At 32.2% G+C, this 23,069-nt stretch overlaps 1 protein-coding gene across 1 annotated transcript in view; it reads right to left on the minus strand.

The window, feature by feature from the left end:
• LOC126884601 (peroxidase-like) overlaps window positions 1-21,651 on the minus strand; it is an 89,300-nt gene extending 67,649 nt beyond the window's left edge. Inside the window, exons 1-2 of the mRNA XM_050650601.1 lie at window positions 21,417-21,651; window positions 3,670-3,843 (exon numbers count right to left, since the gene is read on the minus strand). Coding sequence (XP_050506558.1) covers window positions 3,670-3,843; window positions 21,417-21,639 — 397 coding nt within the window. The 5' untranslated portion in view covers window positions 21,640-21,651. The remainder of the gene's footprint in view (window positions 1-3,669; window positions 3,844-21,416) is intronic.
• Window positions 21,652-23,069: the final 1,418 nt, after the last annotated feature.

Consider the following 23,069-nt stretch of genomic DNA (forward strand, 5'->3'; position numbering starts at 1 on the left):
TACGTTTACTTAATACGTTTACATCGATAATTTCCACATCTACTAGTTTCAACTCTCTTTATTCTATAATGTATTATGTTTCCATCTTTTGCAGTATGTTGCCGGTTATTAGCGCGCTCACCACTGTATATTTCTATCCCGCTAGTGGAGGTCAAAAATGTATACATTATTATCATAGTTGGTCACTCCTACTTTTTAATTTAATTAGAGAAAAATAAATTACAATTGTTATTGAATGTCCAGTTATCAAATTAATAACAATCAGTTTTTTTCGTGATTTCCATCATTACTGCCAATTTCGCACAGATATTGCCAGATTTTCCTAAAATTTCACCACACTTTGAGACAATTTGTTTTTGTTATTTTAGTAGTTACCTGGGCAACATACCTAGTTTTTTTTATTATTTCTTGATATTCTATTTATTTTTAATTTTTACTGCAAATTTGTTGAACTTCTGGTGTTTCTGGCGAGTTAAAGAAAAAATATCGTATTATACATGGCGCAAAATGCAGATTTTACCGTTCTCTTGATTTAGCGCTCTCCCCTATGCGTCGGAACGTAACTTTCATGTATCGCGCTAAAATTTGATATTTTTGTCCTTTATACACAACAATAATATGATTTGACAAAATAATTTCCGTCTAATTTGAATATTACAATGTTTCTTAGGGTGGGTCGAAAAACAATAATGTTTCAATTTTAACTATTTATAATGGGAAATAAGCCACAATATTATTAAAAAATGATTTTTATTAACGTTTCGACGCCCAAATCGGGTGCCGTTGTCAAAATACAAAATACTATTAACATAAACAAAAATGTTGTTGCTTAGTAAAAAAATTCTTCTAATAATTTATTTAATTTGACTCATTTATATCGGCAATTCAGATACATAATATGATACATTTTAAAGTAGAATATGTCAACACGCATGGGATAATGAACATGAGTTCAGTGGAGAGATTCAAGTATTGTCCTGAAAGAAACAGATAGTAAAAAGAGAAAAATCAAAGAAGCGGCTCTAATTATGCTAAATGAAACCAATTGTGTCGCAAATTCCTCGGTGGAATGCAGTAGGATGTGGATACCCATACTGAAAGAGGAAGTCAATAGAAAGAAAATACCACAATTAGTAATTCAATAGTCAAGTTAGTACATATTTTATATTTTAGTATTATTTATATATACATGTATTATTGATATTATTTATAATTTAAACAAAATTATAGTAAAGTCAGAATTTGGTATTAATTTTGAGAGTAAATTAAATGTAAGACCAAATACTTACGATGTCGGGATAGTATCACGAGGTTTTCCTGGTTTTCCCTCGTGATTTACTATGAGATCTCTAACGCGAGAATTTTAATGTCACTGTTGAATGTGGTTTTCTTTTTAAATACAGATCACATGCTATGATTTTTTTGTGACGGATATTCTTGAGTTGGGGTTGATTTCATGTAATCGAATGAACTATCTTTCAGTAAAGTCGTCCCAGGAACGCAACTCATAAATATTGGCAATATAATTTTAAAGTCTTCTACTTTAAAATGTATCATATTATGTATCTGAAGTGCCGATATAAATGAGTCAAATTAAATAAATTATTAGAAGAATTTTTTTACTAAGCAACAACATTTTTGTTTATGTTAATAGTATTTTGTATTTTGACAACGACACCAGATTTGGGCGCCGAAACGTTATTAAAAATCATTTTTTAATAATATTGTGGCTTATTTCCCATTATAAATAGTTAAAATTGTAAAAATGCCACAAGAAAATAGCTTCAGAATAATGTTTCATTTTTTAATCGCTATACCGCGGAAAACTTGCCTTTGGGGTGTATAAGTAAAATGCAAAATAAAATAAAGTTATATATTGAACCCCCAGCTAGCGCATTACACTAAAAATTTAGTTTTTTTCATAAATCAAGACATTTTTCAATAATTTTTACAATCTTTAGCCAATAATATTTGAACGTGCTATAGTGAAAACTGTTTAGTTAATAGTTTAAAAAATAGGAAATACATTTGAAACAGACAATATCTTTTAATTTGCGGTAGCGCAAAATACTCAAAAATTGTTAAAATTCACATATTAGCACCTTTAAAGAAGGTGTGGTCTAGTATGTTGTGTTGGGTGTTATTAGCACAATCCATTTTTTGTTCTTTTAATTTACACTCCATTTAATTGGAATATAATTATTATAGTGTGTTTAAAGTTATAAAGGATATAAATAAAACAAATTATAATTTTAATAACATGTTTAATTGAAACAAAAAATAAACCAAATTATAGCCAAACAATGTCAACAAATTAAATGAAATTTTGACTTTAGAAAGAGTCTTTTACTCACTATTTCTGAGTGGGTACGTTGAAGCTGCGCTTGCTGTCAAACTTTGGCATCGAAGCTCTGGATGCTACGGCAGATCTTATGAAACCATCTCATTACTTAGCACCGACGACTTTTTTAGATGCTTCAGTCACTAACTTGACGCAGAGTTTCACTGCTTGAGCATGACAATGAAATTTTCCAAATTTCCAATCCTGGAGTGTTTCACCAGCAGTGATTTTAGCCCAAACTTCATTATCAGGGACTGTCCGTAACAGTGATGGTGGTGTAATTTTACTGGTGTTCTAATCAAATAATTCAGTAGAGTCAGTCGAATGAATGGTGATTTTTGGAGGTGGAAAAACCCTAATTGTTTCTGTTTCTATAGCTAACATCCTTGCTTTGATTATTCTTCGGAATCCTAATTCTGTTATATGTGTTTCCTTTCATCCACTATCAACCTCAGTAGCAAATTTTCTGGGTGGGAAAATTCATTTCTTTCGATTACAGGATCAACTACCTACTTTAATTAAATTCTCTGGTAGAAATCTGGTTGATTTGATAGCCTCAAAAACGTATTCAGGTCCATCTGTTATGTATTTGCTGTACTTTATTTTGGACCATACAGGCATGTATGATTTAAAACTGAAGGATACTAACAATTAATGTCAACTGAAGACGTTTCCACACTTACATACAGTCTGAAAACTCTGTTAGCTGTAGTCAACCATCTAGAGTGGGAAAGTGGACCCGGCTCTCGAACAGATAAGTCCACAGGGCATTTGCCTGACTTTATCGCACAACTTTTGTCTAGAAGATACTATTCATCTCTACTCAAAAGATTGCGATTAATTAGTCCTCCTAGTGATTAGCAACGAGATGGTTTCATAAGATCTGTCGTAGCATCCAGAGTTTCGATGCCAAGGTTTGAGAGCAAGCGCAGCTTCAACGTACCCACTCAGAAATAATGAGTAAAAGACTCTTCCTAAAGTCAAAATTTCATTTAATTTGTTGACATTGTTTGGCTAAAATTTGGTTTCTTTTTTGTTTCAATTAAACATGTTATTAAAATTATAAGTTGTTTTATTTATATCTTTTATAATTTTAAACACACTATAATAATTATGTTCCAGTTAAATGGGGTGTAAAGTAAAAGAACAAAAAATGGATTGTGCTATTAACACCCAACACAGCATACTAGACCACACCTCCTTTTAAGGTGCTAATATGTAAATTTTAACAATTTTTTAGTATTTTGCGCTACCGCAAATTAAAAGATATTGTCTGTTTCAAATTTATTTTCTATTTTTTAAGATCCCGTACTAAGAAATATACATACTTGTTAAGAGAAGACCGCTCAAATCATGGGCAACAAACTGTGAAAGTGGAGTAATTAAACGAGTTGTGTACTGTTCAATCTGGAACAGAGTATCGTCGGGAAGACATTTTACACGTACTGCTCTTGCATTTGGAAGGGCCTTTCCACTTTTGGCTTTTGGCATGCTGCTATTACCTAGAAAATAATATACTATTTTAATCATATATTAAAAAACAAAAGATTTGCTAACCTATGCAGCATAATTCATCCATCCTATCAGTGCCCTATTAGCAAAAATTGAGCAAGAAGATATGATGGTGCAGACTTTAGAAATCATTCATTGTATCGGCATGTAGGTAAGTAGAACACTACTTATACATGGCATAATCATATACTATTACATACAGGATAGCGAAAAAATATGGAAACACGGTAATTTGTCGGAAACCGCTGAAACGATTTTTATAGATTTTGGTGGATAAGGGTCTTCTAATGTAGCCGATATTGTAGTGGTAAATAGATTGTTGTCAAATCTTCCGTTTTTCTGGAAATCTAATGAACTTTCTTATGCCAAATAAAACACCCTGTATATTTCTTACGTTTTTAAGTCCTTAAGAAGTACTGATCATTTTTCATGTTGTATTTCTTATACGTAAATGCATAATTTAGGAGTTATGGCTACATTGTATTAAAAAAAATTTAAACAAATTATAAAAGTCAATTTTTTCGGCCCGGATAGACATTGTTTTAGGTTGTTTGGATCATTGGGAACAAAAAAGGTCTTATCTAATTTTTTTCTAAAGTTAATCGTTTCCGAATTATAAAACATTTAAAATTGAAAAAAAAAACGAAAAATGAAAACTTTTCAATGTTTAAAAACACAAGTAAAAAAATAATTTTTTACGAAGTACCTAAATTCAAGCTCAAACCGTCTTCTATCAGATCCCTATAAGAATTTTTGGCATATTTTATTCTAAAACATTGTATATTTTAATTGTTACTGAAGCGCATATGAGAGGACGGGCAATCTGGCTACACTAACAACTAAAAAACAGTGTTTTAAAATGATATAATCCCATCGGTATCTTATAAAGTAAGGTTTGATCTTGTATTTAGGCACTTCGTAGATTCAAAAATAAACCTTTTACCTGTTTTTTTTAACCTAGAAAATCGTCATTTTCCGATTTTTTCAATTTTAAATTGTTTATAACTCGGACACGATTAATAGGGTGGAGCGAAAAAATCGACTTTTAAATAATAATTTGAATATATGCGGAAAAGTGGTCTAGTATTGAATCAACTTGTGTTAAAATTTTTGCTCAATCGGATGTTATTTAGTGGTGCCCCCACCCATATTTGAAGACACTGATGCAAGAAGGAGATAAGTAACAATATGTAAATTTTACAGGAGTAATTTAAAATTTATGTTGTTCATGAAGTAGGTCCGAACTAATACAACAGGTATATATGATTTTGCCGCCATTCTACAGCCAAACAACAATGCTATTAAGGAAAAAAAAATTTGGTGCAATAATAGGATAAGTTTAAACCTTTTTTGTACTGTAGTTTACAGCAGGTGCAAAAAGGGGATAAGTTACATTAAAACCCATTTTCAGAAGAAATACTTTATTATTAAATGTGGAGTACTTATTAATAAAAATGAATATAAAATAAAGCAACGCAAATTTTAACAGAAAGTGTACTTCCTATTTCCTATATTATTTTCAGCTTTTCGGTTTCTGAAAGTTTGTCTATGCATTTCTTACTGCCGCCTTGTTTCCTTTCTGGTACCACTTTTCTCGTTGTCGTAGATATAAACTTCACCTCTAGCTCTTTTTATTTTCTGTACATTTCTTTTCCAGCTCTTGGGATCTCTTCATTCGAAGGCAGAAACTCGCTGCCTAAACTTTGAAATGGTTCATCCTCACTATTTGAACTTATAATAATATCCTATGATCTAGTAATAATAAAAAAATCCTCGATATTTTACTAAACCGTACCTCTCGCACTAGCACTATGTTAACTCTCCAACAGTTTCTCGGTGACTACGTGACTTAGATCGCGTTCGTGGCTCGTGCAGATACCGGTACCTTACCCAATCGCGGCAAGCCACCGGTGCAATAGTGGGACAGAATAACACACATATAAAAATTAATTCAAAATTTGGTGCAAGAACGGGATAAGTTACACATTTCTTATACTGTTCTTGCACCAGACCATACCAGGGGATAAGTTGTTTTCTCTTATAATTTCAGTATCTATTACCTGTACATATCCTATACCTGCGTCAGGCAAGAACAGTTACTTTTCAACCTAAATAAGCACCTATCTCGATTTTGCAGAATTTGGTACTTATCCCCTTCTTGCACCAGGGTCTTCATTTGTGAATAGACGCTTTCTCTTCTCGGTCGGTCATGCACGTGCTTATGAGTAAATGAGTAAACCAGTTTGAGGTTGTCTAGCCTCAGTATTGCGCATATTTTTATGCAGACTGTGTGAAATCCTTCAATTACAACTTGTTTTGTGTTGTTTTTTGCGAATTAGTGGAAATTTAATAAACCAAAAGAACGTAATTTTAATGTGTAAACATGGCAAACACTAGAAAAAAGACTGAATGTGTTATATTTGGTGCCCTATCACAATTACAAGACAATGTTTTACCTACTGACGCAGATGTATAAAAAAATTATTTATGAATAAGACATTCGTTAAAAGAAGCATCTCCTTAAAAATCAGAACTTTCATTAAGTAATAATTTTTTTAACTTTAATAACGTACTCACTAAATTTAAATTATTGTTTGTTATGTAATATAGCTACAATTGTGATGGCGGAAGTCAAATTATTATGGACAAAAGCACGATTACCAATAGTGTCCGGTCAACAAATACTGCATTTATTGAAAATGAAAGATCTGAAAGAAAAATGGCTATTGGTTCAATTGACCTTTTGTCGACTAAAAAAGTGAACAATCATTGTATAGAAGATAAATTAGAAAGTTCTGCAACTTCTACGAGTACATCGCCAAAAAGCAGTTTAACAAGTGGGCATTTGAAATTACCAAAAAGAGAAAATATAAAACCACGTGATTGTGTAACTTTGGATACAAAACTTTGCACTACACTTCAAACAAACCAAATGCGAATTCGGCTACCAAACTTAACACAAGCATGTGATAGAACTGGCGTTTCTGACAGATCCGCTGCTATTAGAGTAAGTTCGGTTCTTAAAGATAATATGGGAATGGTAACACATGTTGAAAGTCAAAAAATTGTCGACCGAAGTAAAATCAGAAGAGAACGAAAAAGAACTAGAAAGTTTTTAATTTATAAACAAGACCAGAAAATTTTGCACGGTATCTATTTTGATGGACGTAAGGATAAAACGTTAGTTTAAATTCAAGTTGAGAATCGAGCACAAAAGAGAACCATAACCTAAGAAGATATTGTGTTAGTTTCAGAACCAAACTCTAAGTATTTTGGACATCTTACTTTACAATCTGGTTCAGCAAAAAGTATTGCAAACAATTTATTCAATCTCTTAAAATCGAAATGTGACTTTTCGACTTTGGTTGCAATTGGATGCGACGGAACAGCGGTACATACTGGCGTTCACACTGGTGCAATTTGAAAATTAGCACTTTAAATTAAGAAACCGTTACAGCGGTTCATTTGTCGTTTACATGGAAACGAGCTGCCATTACTACATTTGATGAAGTATTTAGATGGAGAAACCGCAGGGCCTACCGGATTTTTGGGTGAAATAGGAAAGCTTTTAGAAACTTGTGAAACCCTACCTATTTTTGAATTTCGAAAAATTCAGTGAACTTTCTGAAGTAGATATTAATACATTAAGTACAGACCAAAAATATTTGTACGAAATTAGCAAAGCTGTAAGTAATGGTACCGTATCAGAAAGCTTCAAATATTGACAAATAATTAAATAAACTATTTTTTAGTAAGTTCTGATTTGTAAACAAGCAAAACAACATTAATATAAAATAAAAAAGTTATTTTTTTTTTTCAATATTTTTTTTAATTTTCAAATTTTTAAAGTTCTGAGGGCACCGGAAGATATTGTTCTATAAATCCCAAATTTTGGATAATCTTTTGCAATTATATCTAACCACTTTTCCGCATATAGGACATATCAATTTGTAAAAAAAATGTTTTCTTGTTTTTCGCCCCACCCTAACGATTAACTTTAAAGAACAATTACAACGGACCTTTTTTGTTTCTACTGATCCAAAGAACCTAAAATAATGTCTACCCGGGCCGAAAAAGTTGATTTTTATAATTTGTTTAAAAGTTTTTTTTAAATAAAAGCAGCAATAACTTTTAATAAATGTAGCAAAAACTCCGTAATTATGAAATTTAGGTATAGGGAATATAATAAATATGAAAAATGATCAGTATTGCTTAAGGACGTCTAAACGCAAAAATATATACCTATTTGAAATAAGAAAGTTCATTAGAATTCCAGAAAAACGGAAAATTTTACAACAATGTAATTACCACTATAATATCGGCCGCATTATAAGTCGCTAAGTGTTTACTTTTTCGCTATCATGTATAGATACGTGTGTATGTGAATAATGAGTGTATACTTGTATATGTGCATGCATATGTGTATGTCTGTAGTTGTAATTTTTTTTATATTGGTTTAATTATAGTCTTTGATAACCATCACACAACGTTCTAAATCTGCTTTTTGTTATTTGTAGCATTTAGTTTACTTGTAACCGTTGACCTGATGATGCTCTGCAAACTGTAAAGAGCAAAACCGGTCACCGGAGTAACACAATAAATTATTGGCAGCACGACTCTCATTTCCTAAGTAGCAATTTTACGACCTGCAACCAATTTTGTCCTAATGGGACGTTAAATTTAAGGACAAAATGTGTTCACAATAAGCCTTAACCAAGGACAACGTCTGTTTTTCCTATGAACCAACGTTGCTGCTAATAAGTAATATAATCTGATGACCAACCGACATCGGGAATAACGACGTCAATTATTAGGATAAGGTTTGACGTTAAGCTGACGTCGGTCTTAACCTATCTGTAGTATAAGTGCAATTAAGTGGCATACATCAACGACTACTCAACGTCGGGAATTACAACGTATTTTTAAGGATAGATGCCAACGTTCAGAGGACGTTGGTGTTTATCGAGTATGGTAGACGTATTTTTCGGGAAGACGACAACAACAATCCAACGTTGAGAATACCAACGTTAATTATTAGGTTAAGGTTGTTTAACGTTAAGCTGACGTCGGGTATAACCTCTATACTACAATGTAATTTACTGGAAGACATTTAACGACTGCTCAACGTGGGGATTACAGAGTATTTATTAGTATCGAACCCAACGTTCAGGAGACGTCGGGTGTTTTCTCAGTAGGTATATGGTAGATTGTTGCGTGTACTTGCGGGAAGGTGAGAACGACAATACAACGTAGGTGATAACAACGTAGTACTTAAGTAAAGTTGTATACGTTAACCCAGCGGCGGCCGGCCAGGTGAAGTAGGTGAAGGTGATCTTCACCAAAAAATATAATCAAATTGAGAAAAAAAAATAAAAAAAATATAAGTAGCATTATTATATCTAAATACTGAAATTAATTATAAACCTATTTTTTTTAATTAATCCAAAATTTAAAAAAGAATTTTAATATGTAATCCAAAAATTAAAAAAGAATTTCAATATGTAATCCAAAAATTAAAACTGTAGGTCCTTGACGGTAAGATACTGACCTGTGTCATTTGACTTCTATGACTCGAACAGAGTTAGATGAAGACGTATATGAAATTTCGGCTCTCGGCTGCACAAGCGTCAACGGTTGTCATGGCAACGTGACGTCATCATATCGGCACTGGTAGTACCCAAATTAGCAAGTGCAGATGAATTTAAAAATAAGTCCGCCGTATTCACCTAGTAAAATTTTAGTTGGATGTGTGCTATGATGGGCAGTATTCGTTTTTTTTTTTCGGAAGATGGAAGACCGCAAATCAGTTCAGCTGGCTAAAGGCTTTTTATGAGATTTAAATGATTTTGAGTTTACATTTTTAGCAGTTTTTATCGACATGTTTCATATTATAACAGATATTTTATATGACGTTCTTAAAAAAAACGTCCCTAGATATTCATTTTTGTTTAAACTAGATAAAAAGGACTCGTCAATTAATACGTGATAAAAGAAGTGAATAATTTTTTAATTCTGTTTTTGACAAAGCAAGCAAAATGACCGTTATTAATACTTTGAAAAGATCTATAGGTGTGATGATGGTATTAGCACGAATGCAAATTCTACCCAATTTTTTTATTTAATATATATATTTTAATGGAAATGGATTACATTTTCAGGATTGTGATGAATTAAAATTCTTTGTGAATTGTGATTGTGATGAATAAGCTTAGCAGATACAACAAAGTTTAGGTCATACAGTTTGATCATTCCTTCCGACGCTTTTCAAAATTTATTTTGAGTTTTTGGCAAATATTTACTAAAACTCAAAGACATAAAAGAGAGCTCTGCCTTTTTTATGCTGACGGAAATTTAAAAAATGGTAATTTGCAAGAAATGGTTATAAAATTACAACCAATTAAAGACATTGTTACAGAAGCCTATAATTTGTTTTGTTTAATTCTGAAAATTCCATCGAATACCGTATCTGTAGAAAGAGAAGTTTTTCGTGCTTAAAAAGGCTAAAAACTTTTAGTTTATCCTTTCTATGAAGATATAATTGATAGATTTGCTTCCATAAACGATCAAAGACTCGACTTGATTTATAAAAATTGATTAAGTCAGTTTTATTAATCTATCTAATACATACTGCTTTTTTGTTTAAGTATCTCTTCATCCTCGTCTCTAATATAAGTGCCATAAAAAAGTTTTCAAGTTGTTAGGGCCCTAAACTCTTAAACATTTTTTAAAGAATTTTTAATGAGATTTGGGCGCGTCATAGGTATAAGTATACCGAAATTTCTTTTGGGTCCGGCAGACTTTCCTCATCTTCACCACTTTTTTAGGCCACGAGCCGCCGCTGCGTTAACCTGAAGTCAAAGTTTTTTTTATAAGATACCTGTAATTTACTAAATAACGTCGACGACTATCCAACGTCGTAAAGTAAATTTTCGACAAATTGGTTGTTTAGTTCCCAACTACAAAACGACGTAAAAATTTGGGAGTCTGTCGTCAAGACCAGGTTGTTTGGGCTTACTTTAGGACGTATTAGGTATACCAATAGGTAAATTCGAGGTGTGCAAGGTAAAAATAGGTTATACTAAAGGTCGGCAGGGGGTGTTCTTGTCCAAATCAGTTAAAATGTAGTGCAATTTAGGTCGCGAGTCAAATTCGCCATTAATGAAAAATCGCCATGGTTCAGCCATTTTTTGAAACATAATATTTGGCAATTTTTTTGCTAGATTTTAATGAATATTTGATTTTAATTAACGAATTTTGTTTATATGTAAATCAAGGATAATTTTGTATGGGTCTAGACATAATAATATGTTTTTTTTTTTAATTACGATGGGTATTTCTATTTTTACCGTTTTGTTCGATTTAACCTGTAAATTTCTGAGGCGCTTTCAGTTTTTAGCAATTTTTATTGCTAGTTTAACAGTACACTTCCTTGCGTTTGTAAATTTTCGACCGCATTATGCAATGAGGCAGATGATTAATAAAATAATTATACAAGTCACTTAGGTTATATTCTGAATAGAGTAGGAACCTACTTAAATAAGTATCAACAGGCCGTCATGCATCTTAGTTTCTGATGATTTATTATCCTCCAAGATTATTAACTTATTTGGTAAAAATGAAGTGTGTCGGCCGTACTTCTGTGGTAGAGAATTTTATACTATTACTTTACAAGACCAAAGTCCTAAAAACTAACGTTATTTGACGATAAAATATCTCGAGCCTGAGAAGTCGAGAGGGGGACGTCGAGGCAACCCGTATTTCTATTCCCCACTTAGGTAGAGATGGCAACGATGTATCGATAAATTAAATTTATCGATATATTTTAAAATTTTATCGATATTTTATATCGATATTCATCTTTCGATTTATCGGAAAATATATCGATATTTGAGATTCAATATATCGCACACACAAGATTAATATGCCATATTGGCAAGATATAAAATTATAATAAAATCTTATAATATTAATCATATCCTTATTTTTTTGAGACGCTTAGTATATTATAGGTACTAAAGAAAAATATTCTACTACACTATAGAAATATCATAATCAAGATTTTCGACCAGTATTATTTTATTTGAATGTCGTATACCCAACCTTGCCCCTAACTTGTCCAAGTTGCAGGTACATAAATAGTACCATATTTTTTAACTTTTAACAATGTTTTTCAAGAGGACAGGCTATGTAAACCCTAATAAAACGATCTCAAATTTACCATTTGTCACGTTCACGTAGTACGTTCTATAAAATTTTAAAATAATTGTATGTATTGTATTGACAAAAACCCTAAACTCAAGATGCCAATATTACTGGTGTTAAAAGGAGCAACTGCTACCAAAACAAGGAACCGCTTAGCAGGCAAACGGTTGTCAAAATTAATATTTTTGAATTCACTACCACAAGAATTAAATTTATTACATACCTCATCCTTTTGTTTATTATTTTGTATAATTTACTTTTTTAGTAGTTTATTTTAGTAATTCTTTTATTTTATTTAATTATATTAAGAATATATCGATATATCGCACCTATCGATATTTTTTCTCTGATATATATCGTATATCGATATCTTCATTCGATGTATTATATGATACAATATATCGATGTACAATTTGTTTTTGCCATCCCTACACTTAGGTGCAAATAGCGGTTTTCTGACCGTCGTCGCAACGTCGCGTATTAAGGTTGGGGCATTTAATTCAACGTTAAGACGTCGTAATATTTCGTCCAATTGCTTCTTGGGTATTACTTTATTATATTCTGTCAGAGCATGACTTTATTATATTTTATAAAATCACTCTGAACGTAACTGTCATTTTTGTAAATATTTCAAGAATCATAAAAAATCCTATTGTTGGTCGTGCTAATAAATTCCAATTAAGACTATCTACCACCAGTTATTGACTAACTTGCCGTTGGTTTTTGTTTGCACATATTCAATCTACTCGCTTCAATTTCTCGCTGTAATCCGTCTAAAAAAGTTACTGGAAAATATAACATTATTTATTCGGACCACACAGAAAACAGTAAGTAACTGTATCTTTCTTATTTAAATATTTTTCTATAAAAATAACTACCTTTTTATTTCTACATAATATGTATTTTCCATTTGCAGACCAAATCGACGCATCAAAGTGTAAAAGAACTCCGGCCTTGTAACTCGTTATAAAAGTATCGATACATTTCAGCTCCGATTAAACGTGTTTTTTGTTGGTTTATACCAATAATTAGAAAACAAGTTTGTAATAAGAGTGAAGTTTAAAGTGGTTTCTATGTACAGAGAAGAAATATTGTAAGTACAATTTTCATTTCGACCATATCAAACCATTTCTTAAAGAATATTTCTGAAACCTAACCAACAGAAAATCCATTTTTATTTAAAATAAAAACGCCGAATAGCCGGCTTAATTACATTAAGTCAGGAGTGGCTCTAGAAAATTTCCTTCAAATGAAGAATGCAAAAATTAAAAATGGATAGCAATAATTTAACTCATACCAAACCACTATCAACACCAACTACCTCTTCAACATCTTCAACAATTATTTATTCCAACGCCGTAACCAATTTTAACTTCCCCACCAAGCAACAAGCAGTCGTTTTGTCATCTGTACCAGACATAAAAATTCATGAATACATAACAGTAAATGGAACTTTAGTACAACCAAAAAATATCATCTTCACGTCCAGAATCTCAAACAACCGAGTATGCATCTATCTTAGTAACACCACAATCGTAGAAAATTTACTACATAATCACAAATCCGTTTCAATACAAGGAAACGACATAGATATCAGAAGATTAATTACTCCTGCAAGCCGACTAGTGATATCAGGTGTCTGTCCCAGTATTCCAAATACTATAATCGAAGAAGAGCTCAAAAAATTGGAGCTTACTGCAGTGTCTAAAATAACATTTTTAAAAGTTGGCATGCCTGAGTCTGAATACAGTCATATATTTAGCTTTAGGCGTCAAGGATTTGTTGCTCCAACAATTAATAATTCTATCCCAAATTCACTTCTAATATCTCACGACAATACCCCTTACAGAATTTATCTTTCCTTAGATGGTCTAAATTGCTCTAAATGTAATACCACAGGGCATAAAGATGAAAACTGCACTACTGAATCAATTAACGAACAAAATCTTGACCAGGTATCTCAACCTATGAATGTTAATATTTCTGAAACAGAAAGTTATCCAATAAATCAAAAATCAATTACATCAGAGTCTACAACTGCTCATCAATCCAGTACTCCTCCTACTTCTATAACCAACCCACCACCAAGTACCTCCTCCAACTCACAAAACCTATCTGAGTCATCATCTAATACTACCAACATAGTAGCACATACTTCTAGCAAAAGACAAATTTCAACATCTCCTGAAATAATAGAGTCAGAAAATAAAAAAATAATACTTCCAGCTCCAAAGCAATCTGCACCCAAAAGAATAAAAAAAGCATTTAACATCGAAACCTCAATGAAACCTATAGAAGCTATTTTATCGTCAGCCACTACTCCTTACCAACTAAAATACACAGAACTATGTGACTATATTACAAATGCTATAGGCTCCAAATTGCCTGAAACAATAGCAAAGGATTATACTAATGACCTAGAAGGACTTAGCGCTGAATTGCAAATGGTGCACGCAAACGCAAACGACCGACGCCTTAAAAACAACATTTCAAGGATTTTAAAAAAGATAAACGGAACAGACAACTACTCTTCTGTTACTGAGGAAGAAAGCGACTGTAACCCTATTCAATAACAAATTCATAGTTCAATGGAATTTAAATTGCTTCTACAGCCATATCGAAAACTTAAAAATACTAATCAATGAATTTTCACCTTTAGTAATATGTTTACAAGAAACGCGACTTTCTAATAATAAAGTAAATTTAAAAAACTATACATCTTACACTAAATGTAGACCGGTGCAGCAGATAGCTAGCGGTGGTGTAGGTATCTTTGTGAAATCTACTGTCGAGTCCAAAGAAATTCCGATAAACCAAATTTAGAAGCGGTTGCAGTGTCAGTACTTCATCATTTCAAAATCAACATTTGCAGTATATATCTACCACATCCAGACGAATCCATACTCCTAGAACTACAAAAAGTGATAGAACAAATTCCATCTCCTAAATTAATTCTGGCTAACACAAACTGTCATAACGAATCTTGGGGCTCTGAAAAAACTGACAAAAATGGCAAAACTCAATTGGAAATAATTAACAACCTCAAACTAGTACTATTAAATACGGGAATGCCTACCCGTTTCAACGCATACAATGGCACGTTTTCAACCATTGATTTATCTATCCCTCAGTGATTCAACTTTAGCACCACTACTTGAGTAGAATACGCTTTCACACTTATATGACAGCGACCATCTACCAATTTTAATCACTCATATTAAAGATGCAAACATTAATACAAAACCATATGAAACATGGAAATTAAAGTCAGCAGATTGGGAAAAGTACATTAGTTTAGTAACTGCACGAATGGAAGACTTCAAAATATTAGAAGATGTAGACACAGCAATAACAAATTTTAATAATGTTATAGTTGATTCAGCAAGAGAAGCGATGGGAAAAACTAAAGCTACCACTAAAACACCCATACCCTGGTGGAATATCGAAATAGAGACTTCTTTGAAACAAACAAAACATTCATTTAATATATTTAAAAAACACAATTCCGAAGTCAACTTATCTAGATTTAGAACCTTAAGAGCCAGATCCAGATTTCTAATCAAAAAATCTAAGAAAGAAAGCTGGGCCGATTATGTCTCGTTAATAAATTCATCTACACCCATAAGTGATATATGGCAGAAAATAAGGAAAATAAAAGGCTGAAACAAAGTTAATCATATCACCATTACTACAGATAACTTAATTACTTCAAATAAACTAGAAATTGTAGAAATCTTAGCGGATCGCTATCAATTACATCCAAGTAATGACCAATATAACTCTATTTTCTTAAAACACAAAGAAAAATCCGAATTGTCACGAATCGAAATACAGTAGAGCGTCTATAATCCGAACCCTAGTAATCCGAACGATCGCTAATCCGAACGCAAAAAAATATGAAATTAAAAAATATGATCGCGGACCGAATTTCTCGATTTAATATGACAATATGGGCAAACTATGACCGCGGATTTTGTTTTGTTTATGCAGAAATACATACAACATATATATTTGTTTATTATGCAAGTGTTTTATTCCTTGTAACTAAAACGTATGTACATATGTACATGTACTATGTTTATGAGCTTTGTATGTATTTTGAACATATGTTCTATAATCCGAACAATTTGATAATCCGAACTACCCCTGTACCAGTTAGTTCGGATTATCGACGCTCTACTGTAGAAGATATTTTATGCCCTCTCAATATGCCTATTACACTAGATGAGGTTAACGAAAGCCTAAGTAATGCTAAAAAAACTTCTCCAGGACCTGATGATATTCCAACTATATTTATTGAGAAATACCGGAATCAGCAAAGAAAATTTTAGTTGACATCTTTAACAATATTTACACAAATAAAAAGTTCCCTTCAATATGGCATCAAGCAATTATAATTCCATTTTTAAAAATGAATAAGCCAAAAAACTTACCATCCTCATATCGTCCAATATCGCTCACCAGTAATATTATGCAAAGCAATGGAGAGAATATTAAGTAAAAGACTGAAATGGCACTTGGAAAACAGAAATCTTTTTACTCCAATACAAAGCGGATACCGTTCAGACAGATCGACAACTGATAACATTTTCGCACTAGAATCCGAAATTCATAAAGCATTTACAAAACAACAAAAAGTAATCGCAATATTTTTTGACATTAAAAAAGCTTTCGACACGACATGGACGCATTATATTCTCAAAATGATGAAAAACTGGAAAATAGATGGCAAGTTTCTCGCTTTTACCAAAAATTTTCTTCAAAACAGGTCCATACAAGTAAAAAAAACCAATGGATTCATATCAACATCGAAATCACTCCATAATGGAATTCCTCAAGGATCGGCCTTAAGCCCAATGTTATTCTTAATCGCAATTAATAATATAACAAACTACATAGAGCTTCCTGTAAAAGCTAGTATTTATGCTGATGATCTAGTAATATATGTTAAAAGTAAAAATATAGGTTTAGCTAGGTAAATTCTACAAAGAACATTAAACAGCGTGGAAAAGTGGTCTTTAGAGACTGATTTAACATTTTCAACTGAGAAGACTAAAGTAATAATCTTTGACAAAAGAAGAGAGGAATACAACTTAAACCTGTGTCTAAATGGATATTCTCTGAAACAAGTCCGTGAAATCAAATTTTTAGGTATAGTATTTGACTCACAACTCACATGGACTTCACATATCAACAATTTAATTCAATTCTGTCAACAACGAATAAATTTACTAAGAGTTTTATCCAATCATAAATGGGGTTCAGACACTAGAATTCTCCTAAAGCTATATCAAACATTAATAAGAAGCAAGCTCGACTACGGATGCATGTGTTATGAAACAGCAAACAAAAATCAACTAAAAAAATTGGATATCATTCAAACCACATCTGTACGACTAATCTTTGGAGCCTTTAGAACTACTCCAATAAGAAGCCTTCAAGTTCTAGCAGGAGAAATACCATTATACCTCAGAAGACAATACCTATCACTATGCTACAATTCAAAACTCCTAAGCGCAAAGGAAAATACCTTTCTCGCAAGTTTAGTATCGGAAGAACCACCAGAACAATACAGAAATTACACAACCAAGGCAATACCATTTTAAGAACACATTAAACGATTACCGTATAGCATCAATCAAAACACCTCAGCATCCATAAAAAAATATCAGACACCCCCCTGGACAATTTCTTTACCAATAGTAGACCTCTCCTTACATAATTCTAACAATCATTCACACACCTCTGCTGAGATCAGGCTTCAATATCATACAAATTTACTCAAATACTCTTCTTACAAACTTTTCTTTACCGATGCCTCCAAAAATTGCAACGGAATAGCTGCTGCTACTCTATCAGAAAACGTAATTTCCGCCACTAGATTATCTGATGGCTGCAGTATTTATACCGCAGAACTTCAAGGAATACTTGACGCACTAAATCATTGTAAAAATACAAATGCAAACCAAATACTAATATTATCAGATTCACTAAGTTTTTTACAGGCCATCAAACATGTTTATCCTGCCAACATCAATCTATTTCTAATTAAAGACGCGTTGCATCAGCTCCAATTTTCTGGGAAAACCATCTCATTTATGTGGATCCCATCCCATGTAGGAATAATTGGTAATGAGTTAGCAGACAAAACAGCGTTCGAAGCGATAAACAATGTGAACATTCCGACTACAGCAGGCATACCAATCTCTGACACTAAACTTTTATTCAAGAATCATATAAACAAAATCTGGCAAGAAATATGGGATCAAACAAACACAAATCTGAAAACCATTAAACCAGACGTATCTTCAAAAAACCTTCTTATGCCACCAAAAAGAAAAGACCAAGTAATTATCAGCAGACTCCGGCTTAGACACACACGACTTACCTACAGCTACGTAATCTCCAAGGAACCGCCACCAATGTGCCAAAGATGCCAAATACCTCTCACAGTTAACCATATTATAATAGAATATCCAGAATACACTTCAGCGAAAACAATATTCAAGATACCCAACAATCTGAAAGAAGCACTGGTCAAAAAATTCAATGAAGTTCTATCTTTTGTAAATCATTGTAAACTGTATAACAAATTATGATTCATTTTTTTTTCTTTGTAAACTATAAATAATTTCCATATCTTTGTCATTCTTATATTCTAAAAATGTATATTTTGCTTTATCTATTGTGTATTATAAATGTGCCGCTAATAACCCGAGTGGTTGTGCGGATAAAAAAAAAGTGTAAAAGAGTTTTAATTTTGTTTCGAAACCACATTCAAAGGATAAGTTAGTTATTTTTTAGACCAGTGCGGATCTGTAAAAAAACGTCTATTTTTGTATGTGCGAGTGGCATTCGGATTTTTGCAGATAAAGTTAGGTGACAACTTCAACAATAATAATTGACTTATGTTCCTTCTCAAATATGCCCGGAAATTTCGAATAACATCGATTTTTTTCTAATTTATTTGCTTATAACTTTAAAACTATTTACTTTGGAACAAAGTCGCAGGGAAAGAAAATAAAGATAATTGAATTTTGTATAATATACGACTGGTTTAAAATGTCAAATTATTACCCTTTCTGCAAAATAGTAATAAATAATAAATAAGGGGACAAAAAAGACTGTTTTTATTCAATGTTTTTCAACCACTTTGGTTCCACTTAAAACCTTCATAATTCGCTCAAAAAATTATTGCAACATACTTAAACCGTCCATCAAATTTCAATAAAGTCGACGTAATAGATTTTGCATAATAATTTTGCAATCTAAATTTTTTTTAAAAAGTTCAAATTTTTTAAAAACTTTTTAAACAAAAAGTAGACCATCTATAAATTTGCTAATTTTTTTACATATAAAGAGGTCTTTAATTATTACCCTTTCTGCAAAAGAGCAATAAATACAAAATAAGGGATCAAAGTAAGCCTGTTTTTATTCAATGTTTTTCAACCACTTTGGTTGCACTTATAACTTTCCTAATTCGGTTAGAAAATTCTTATAGCATACTTAAGCTGTCTACCAAACTTCATTAAAATCGAAATAATAATACGTTTTGCATAATAAATTTGATATCAAATTTTTTTAAAAAAGTTCAAATTTTTAAAACTTTCTGAAGAAAAAGTTGACCATTAAGAAGTCTGCTATTCTTTTTAACATACAAAGAGGTTCTCTACCTATCTAATACACTTTACAGAATTAAAATTGGATTATTTAAGCGGCCTCAGCATTGTTTTAAGGTTATAAACAATGTTTTGGCTTATAAACAAGTCTGGCGCTATGGAGCGCCAGACGTTGGGTGTCTCCCTGAGGGACCGAATCCCAAACGAAGAAATACGTCGTAGAACAAAAGTAACGGACGCCGTCGAAAGAATCGCGTCGCTCAAGTGGAACTGGACAGGACATGTCGCTAGATTGTCAGACAACCGATGGACAAAACGTACTGTCGAGTGGAGGCTACGAGAAGAAGCACTACGGAGCAAAAGACGACCACCAACCAGATGGGCTGACGATCTGAAGCGTATTGTCGGCAACTGGATGCAAGCCGCACAAAACAGAGAAAGATGGAAAGAGTTGAGGGAGAACTATGTCCAGCAGTGGACGAGTACGGGTTGATGATGATGATGATCTTTCAAAATTGGATGTAAACAAGTTAACTCTAGATCTAATACCTACCCATTGTTTGACTAATAAACTAACTAAAAGCTATCAAGTTTATTCTTGTTAAGAGCATGCTCGATTGGCGATTCCGGCAGTACTATGTTACTTAAATTTTTCTTTGGTTGAAACAGCTAAACTTGAAAATTTTTTTAGAAGATTCATCATTTCTGTACATAACCTCTGTTTTGTACAATATTTTACTTTTCCCTGCAGTTTGGTTGGCTCGAGTTATGATTATTCTCTTGGCTTCACTGATGCCTATACCTTTTTTGAGTGAAAGCGTTGCATGTTTTATGTCATCATACAAAGTTCAATCATAGCCCAGTTTTCGGACTTATCCTTTCTTAGAATAGATTTCAATATTATTTTTTGGTGACTTTATAAAAGCATAGGCATGTAAATCTAGCTCAACTTGACCAAAAATTCAATTAGCTGGCATAAACGAATGGCCACACGAATAAAAAAGTCATCGAAATTGGTTTAATACTTTTTGGGGTACTATTTAAAAGTCACAAGGTGAGTGCATGTACCATGTGGTAATTTTTATTCTGACCCTCATATCCGTCTGAAAAAAATCTTACATGTTTAACCTCTGCCACTGTTCTCTTTCTCTTAAGTCTCTTTCTGTTAAGCCATGTATAAAAAACAGGAGTGTTTGCTAAATTATCTGTCACACAAAATGTAAAATAAGGTCTGTACATAGTAAAAAATATTTCTAGACCAACGAATCGCATTTTGTCCAAAATAGCGCTATTTGTTTTTCTCTCGCTAATGGAAAAAAATGCGTTTTGTTTGTCGAGGTGATTTTTAAAGTCACAAATGGATGTGAAATATTACGCTTAAAATGACTATGAGTGTATTAATTAATAGATGATGCTTTTATGAATCCAATGCCACCTGTGACAATAGGACAAAGTGCGATTTGAAAGTCCAACTATAGTCTTGCTGTTCCACTTCCGGCTACATTGGGTGAAAAATAGGACTTACAAAATCCAGCTGCTTGCATTGTATACCTTGGAGGATAGTGTATCAATGTTCTAAGTGTGATTCCTCATGATCTAGTTCACTATGTATGGTAAAATATTTGAACAAAATTATGGCTATCGGACCAGATATTAGCAAAGCAAAGTTACAATGCATATTCTAAATTTTAGAGACAAGTGCAGAAAAAATATTGATAATAAAATAACTGAAATTTACTCACCATCTGCATAGTTTGGAGGCAATAAACGGTCATACTCCGACAAAATAGTGCCATACCATGGCTTTATTTGGTTATTGCATTCTCCTGTAACAGTCCTGTAAACCTTAGTGATTGGCGGACAAGACGATGGGACTATCCCACAATACTGGGCGCCAGCTTCAAGACAAACAATTTTATGAAAAAGAAAAATTCCAAAGAGAAGTAACTGGTTAGCTTGCCCCATGTTGCAAAAGTCTTTACTGAGTTATCTGGTAAAGTATTTGATATTTTATAATTTAAAAATTATTTATTTTAGGAAAAAATAAAAGAGTGTTTGTGTTTTTTTATAAACCAATGCCCCAGGATTTTAGTACATGCACATCTCTGAATAAATAAATGCAAGGTAAACATGATGAGTTCCGAATGAATGTTTATATTACTTATAAAAAATAAGTTATAAAACAAAAATATCCGCATACACTTATGTCGTATAATAATAATAATGGAAAACTTTGGCGATTTAACGCTTAACTCTTTAATCACTGACATGCGGTACGCCATACCGCACCCAAAATAAATATATTTTGCTGTAAAACGTGTTTTATAAAAGATTCCTAGAACACAATCTTTGTACCTTCAAGTGGTGTGTAATTGTACCTGCTCTTAACTGCTAAAATTTTTGGTATTGTTCTAAAGCTATTTCCTTCTGAAATTTTGGTAATCAACTATTCTAACGGGGAAATTAGCATTTAACGAAAAAAAAAGTTTTAGTAGGTATGGTTTAGTCTTTGAGCTTCGTTGATGTAAAGTTTTTTTTACAGTATCACGTATACATGTCAGTGTTTACATTTCTATAGTTAAAGACATTACAGCCTAGCAAACAGACTTGAGCCCAATTACGTGATAATTACGTTAAATTTACGGCAAATTTCAACGAATACGTAACTCGGTGATTTATGACGGGAAAAAAACGTATTTCAGTGCCAAATCATTCACCTACATATTAGTGCTTTCTTTATACATGTTTGACATTAGAATAATATAAAATCAAAATGACGAATATAGTAGGTACATGTTTTTTATAATATTTGTGAATTTCGGTTACATCGCAAAGGTACGTTTATTTCACGTAATAATCACGAAACAGAAATAACTTCCTTTGGTTAAATTTTGAGAAATATTTTGGAAAAAAATTTTACAACGGTGTTGGTTAAATACGTATCGCTTGAATTTTACTCACTATGTATTTTATGGACGTCGAAAAATTAGATGTATTTCACGTAAAAGTAATGTAAATAATACCAATATTTAAACAAAAAGTTTACAATTTCGCTTTTAAGATCATTTAGCATAACTATTTCAATCCAACTTGATTTAAGCTATTTTTTTCTTTAAAAATATCACAGGAGCTAAAATGATGTTGTCTTATTTTCAAATCGCGCGCGGTGATGAAGTACTACCAAGTTTTTCTCCTCCTTTAAATACCATCACGTGACTAACATAGTTGGTTCGAAAACTGAATTAATCGATTTATCGAATAATAGGTTTATATACGTTAATAATACGTTTCGATAGGATTATTTTTTTTATATTATTCTGGTATTGAAATAGATTTTTAGTAAGACCAATTAGTTAATAGTAGAAGAAATTTAAAAACAAAAAGAAAATTCGTAA

Source organism: Diabrotica virgifera, chromosome 1, assembly GCF_917563875.1.
Source record: "Diabrotica virgifera virgifera chromosome 1, PGI_DIABVI_V3a".
NCBI lineage: Eukaryota > Metazoa > Arthropoda > Insecta > Coleoptera > Chrysomelidae > Diabrotica > Diabrotica virgifera.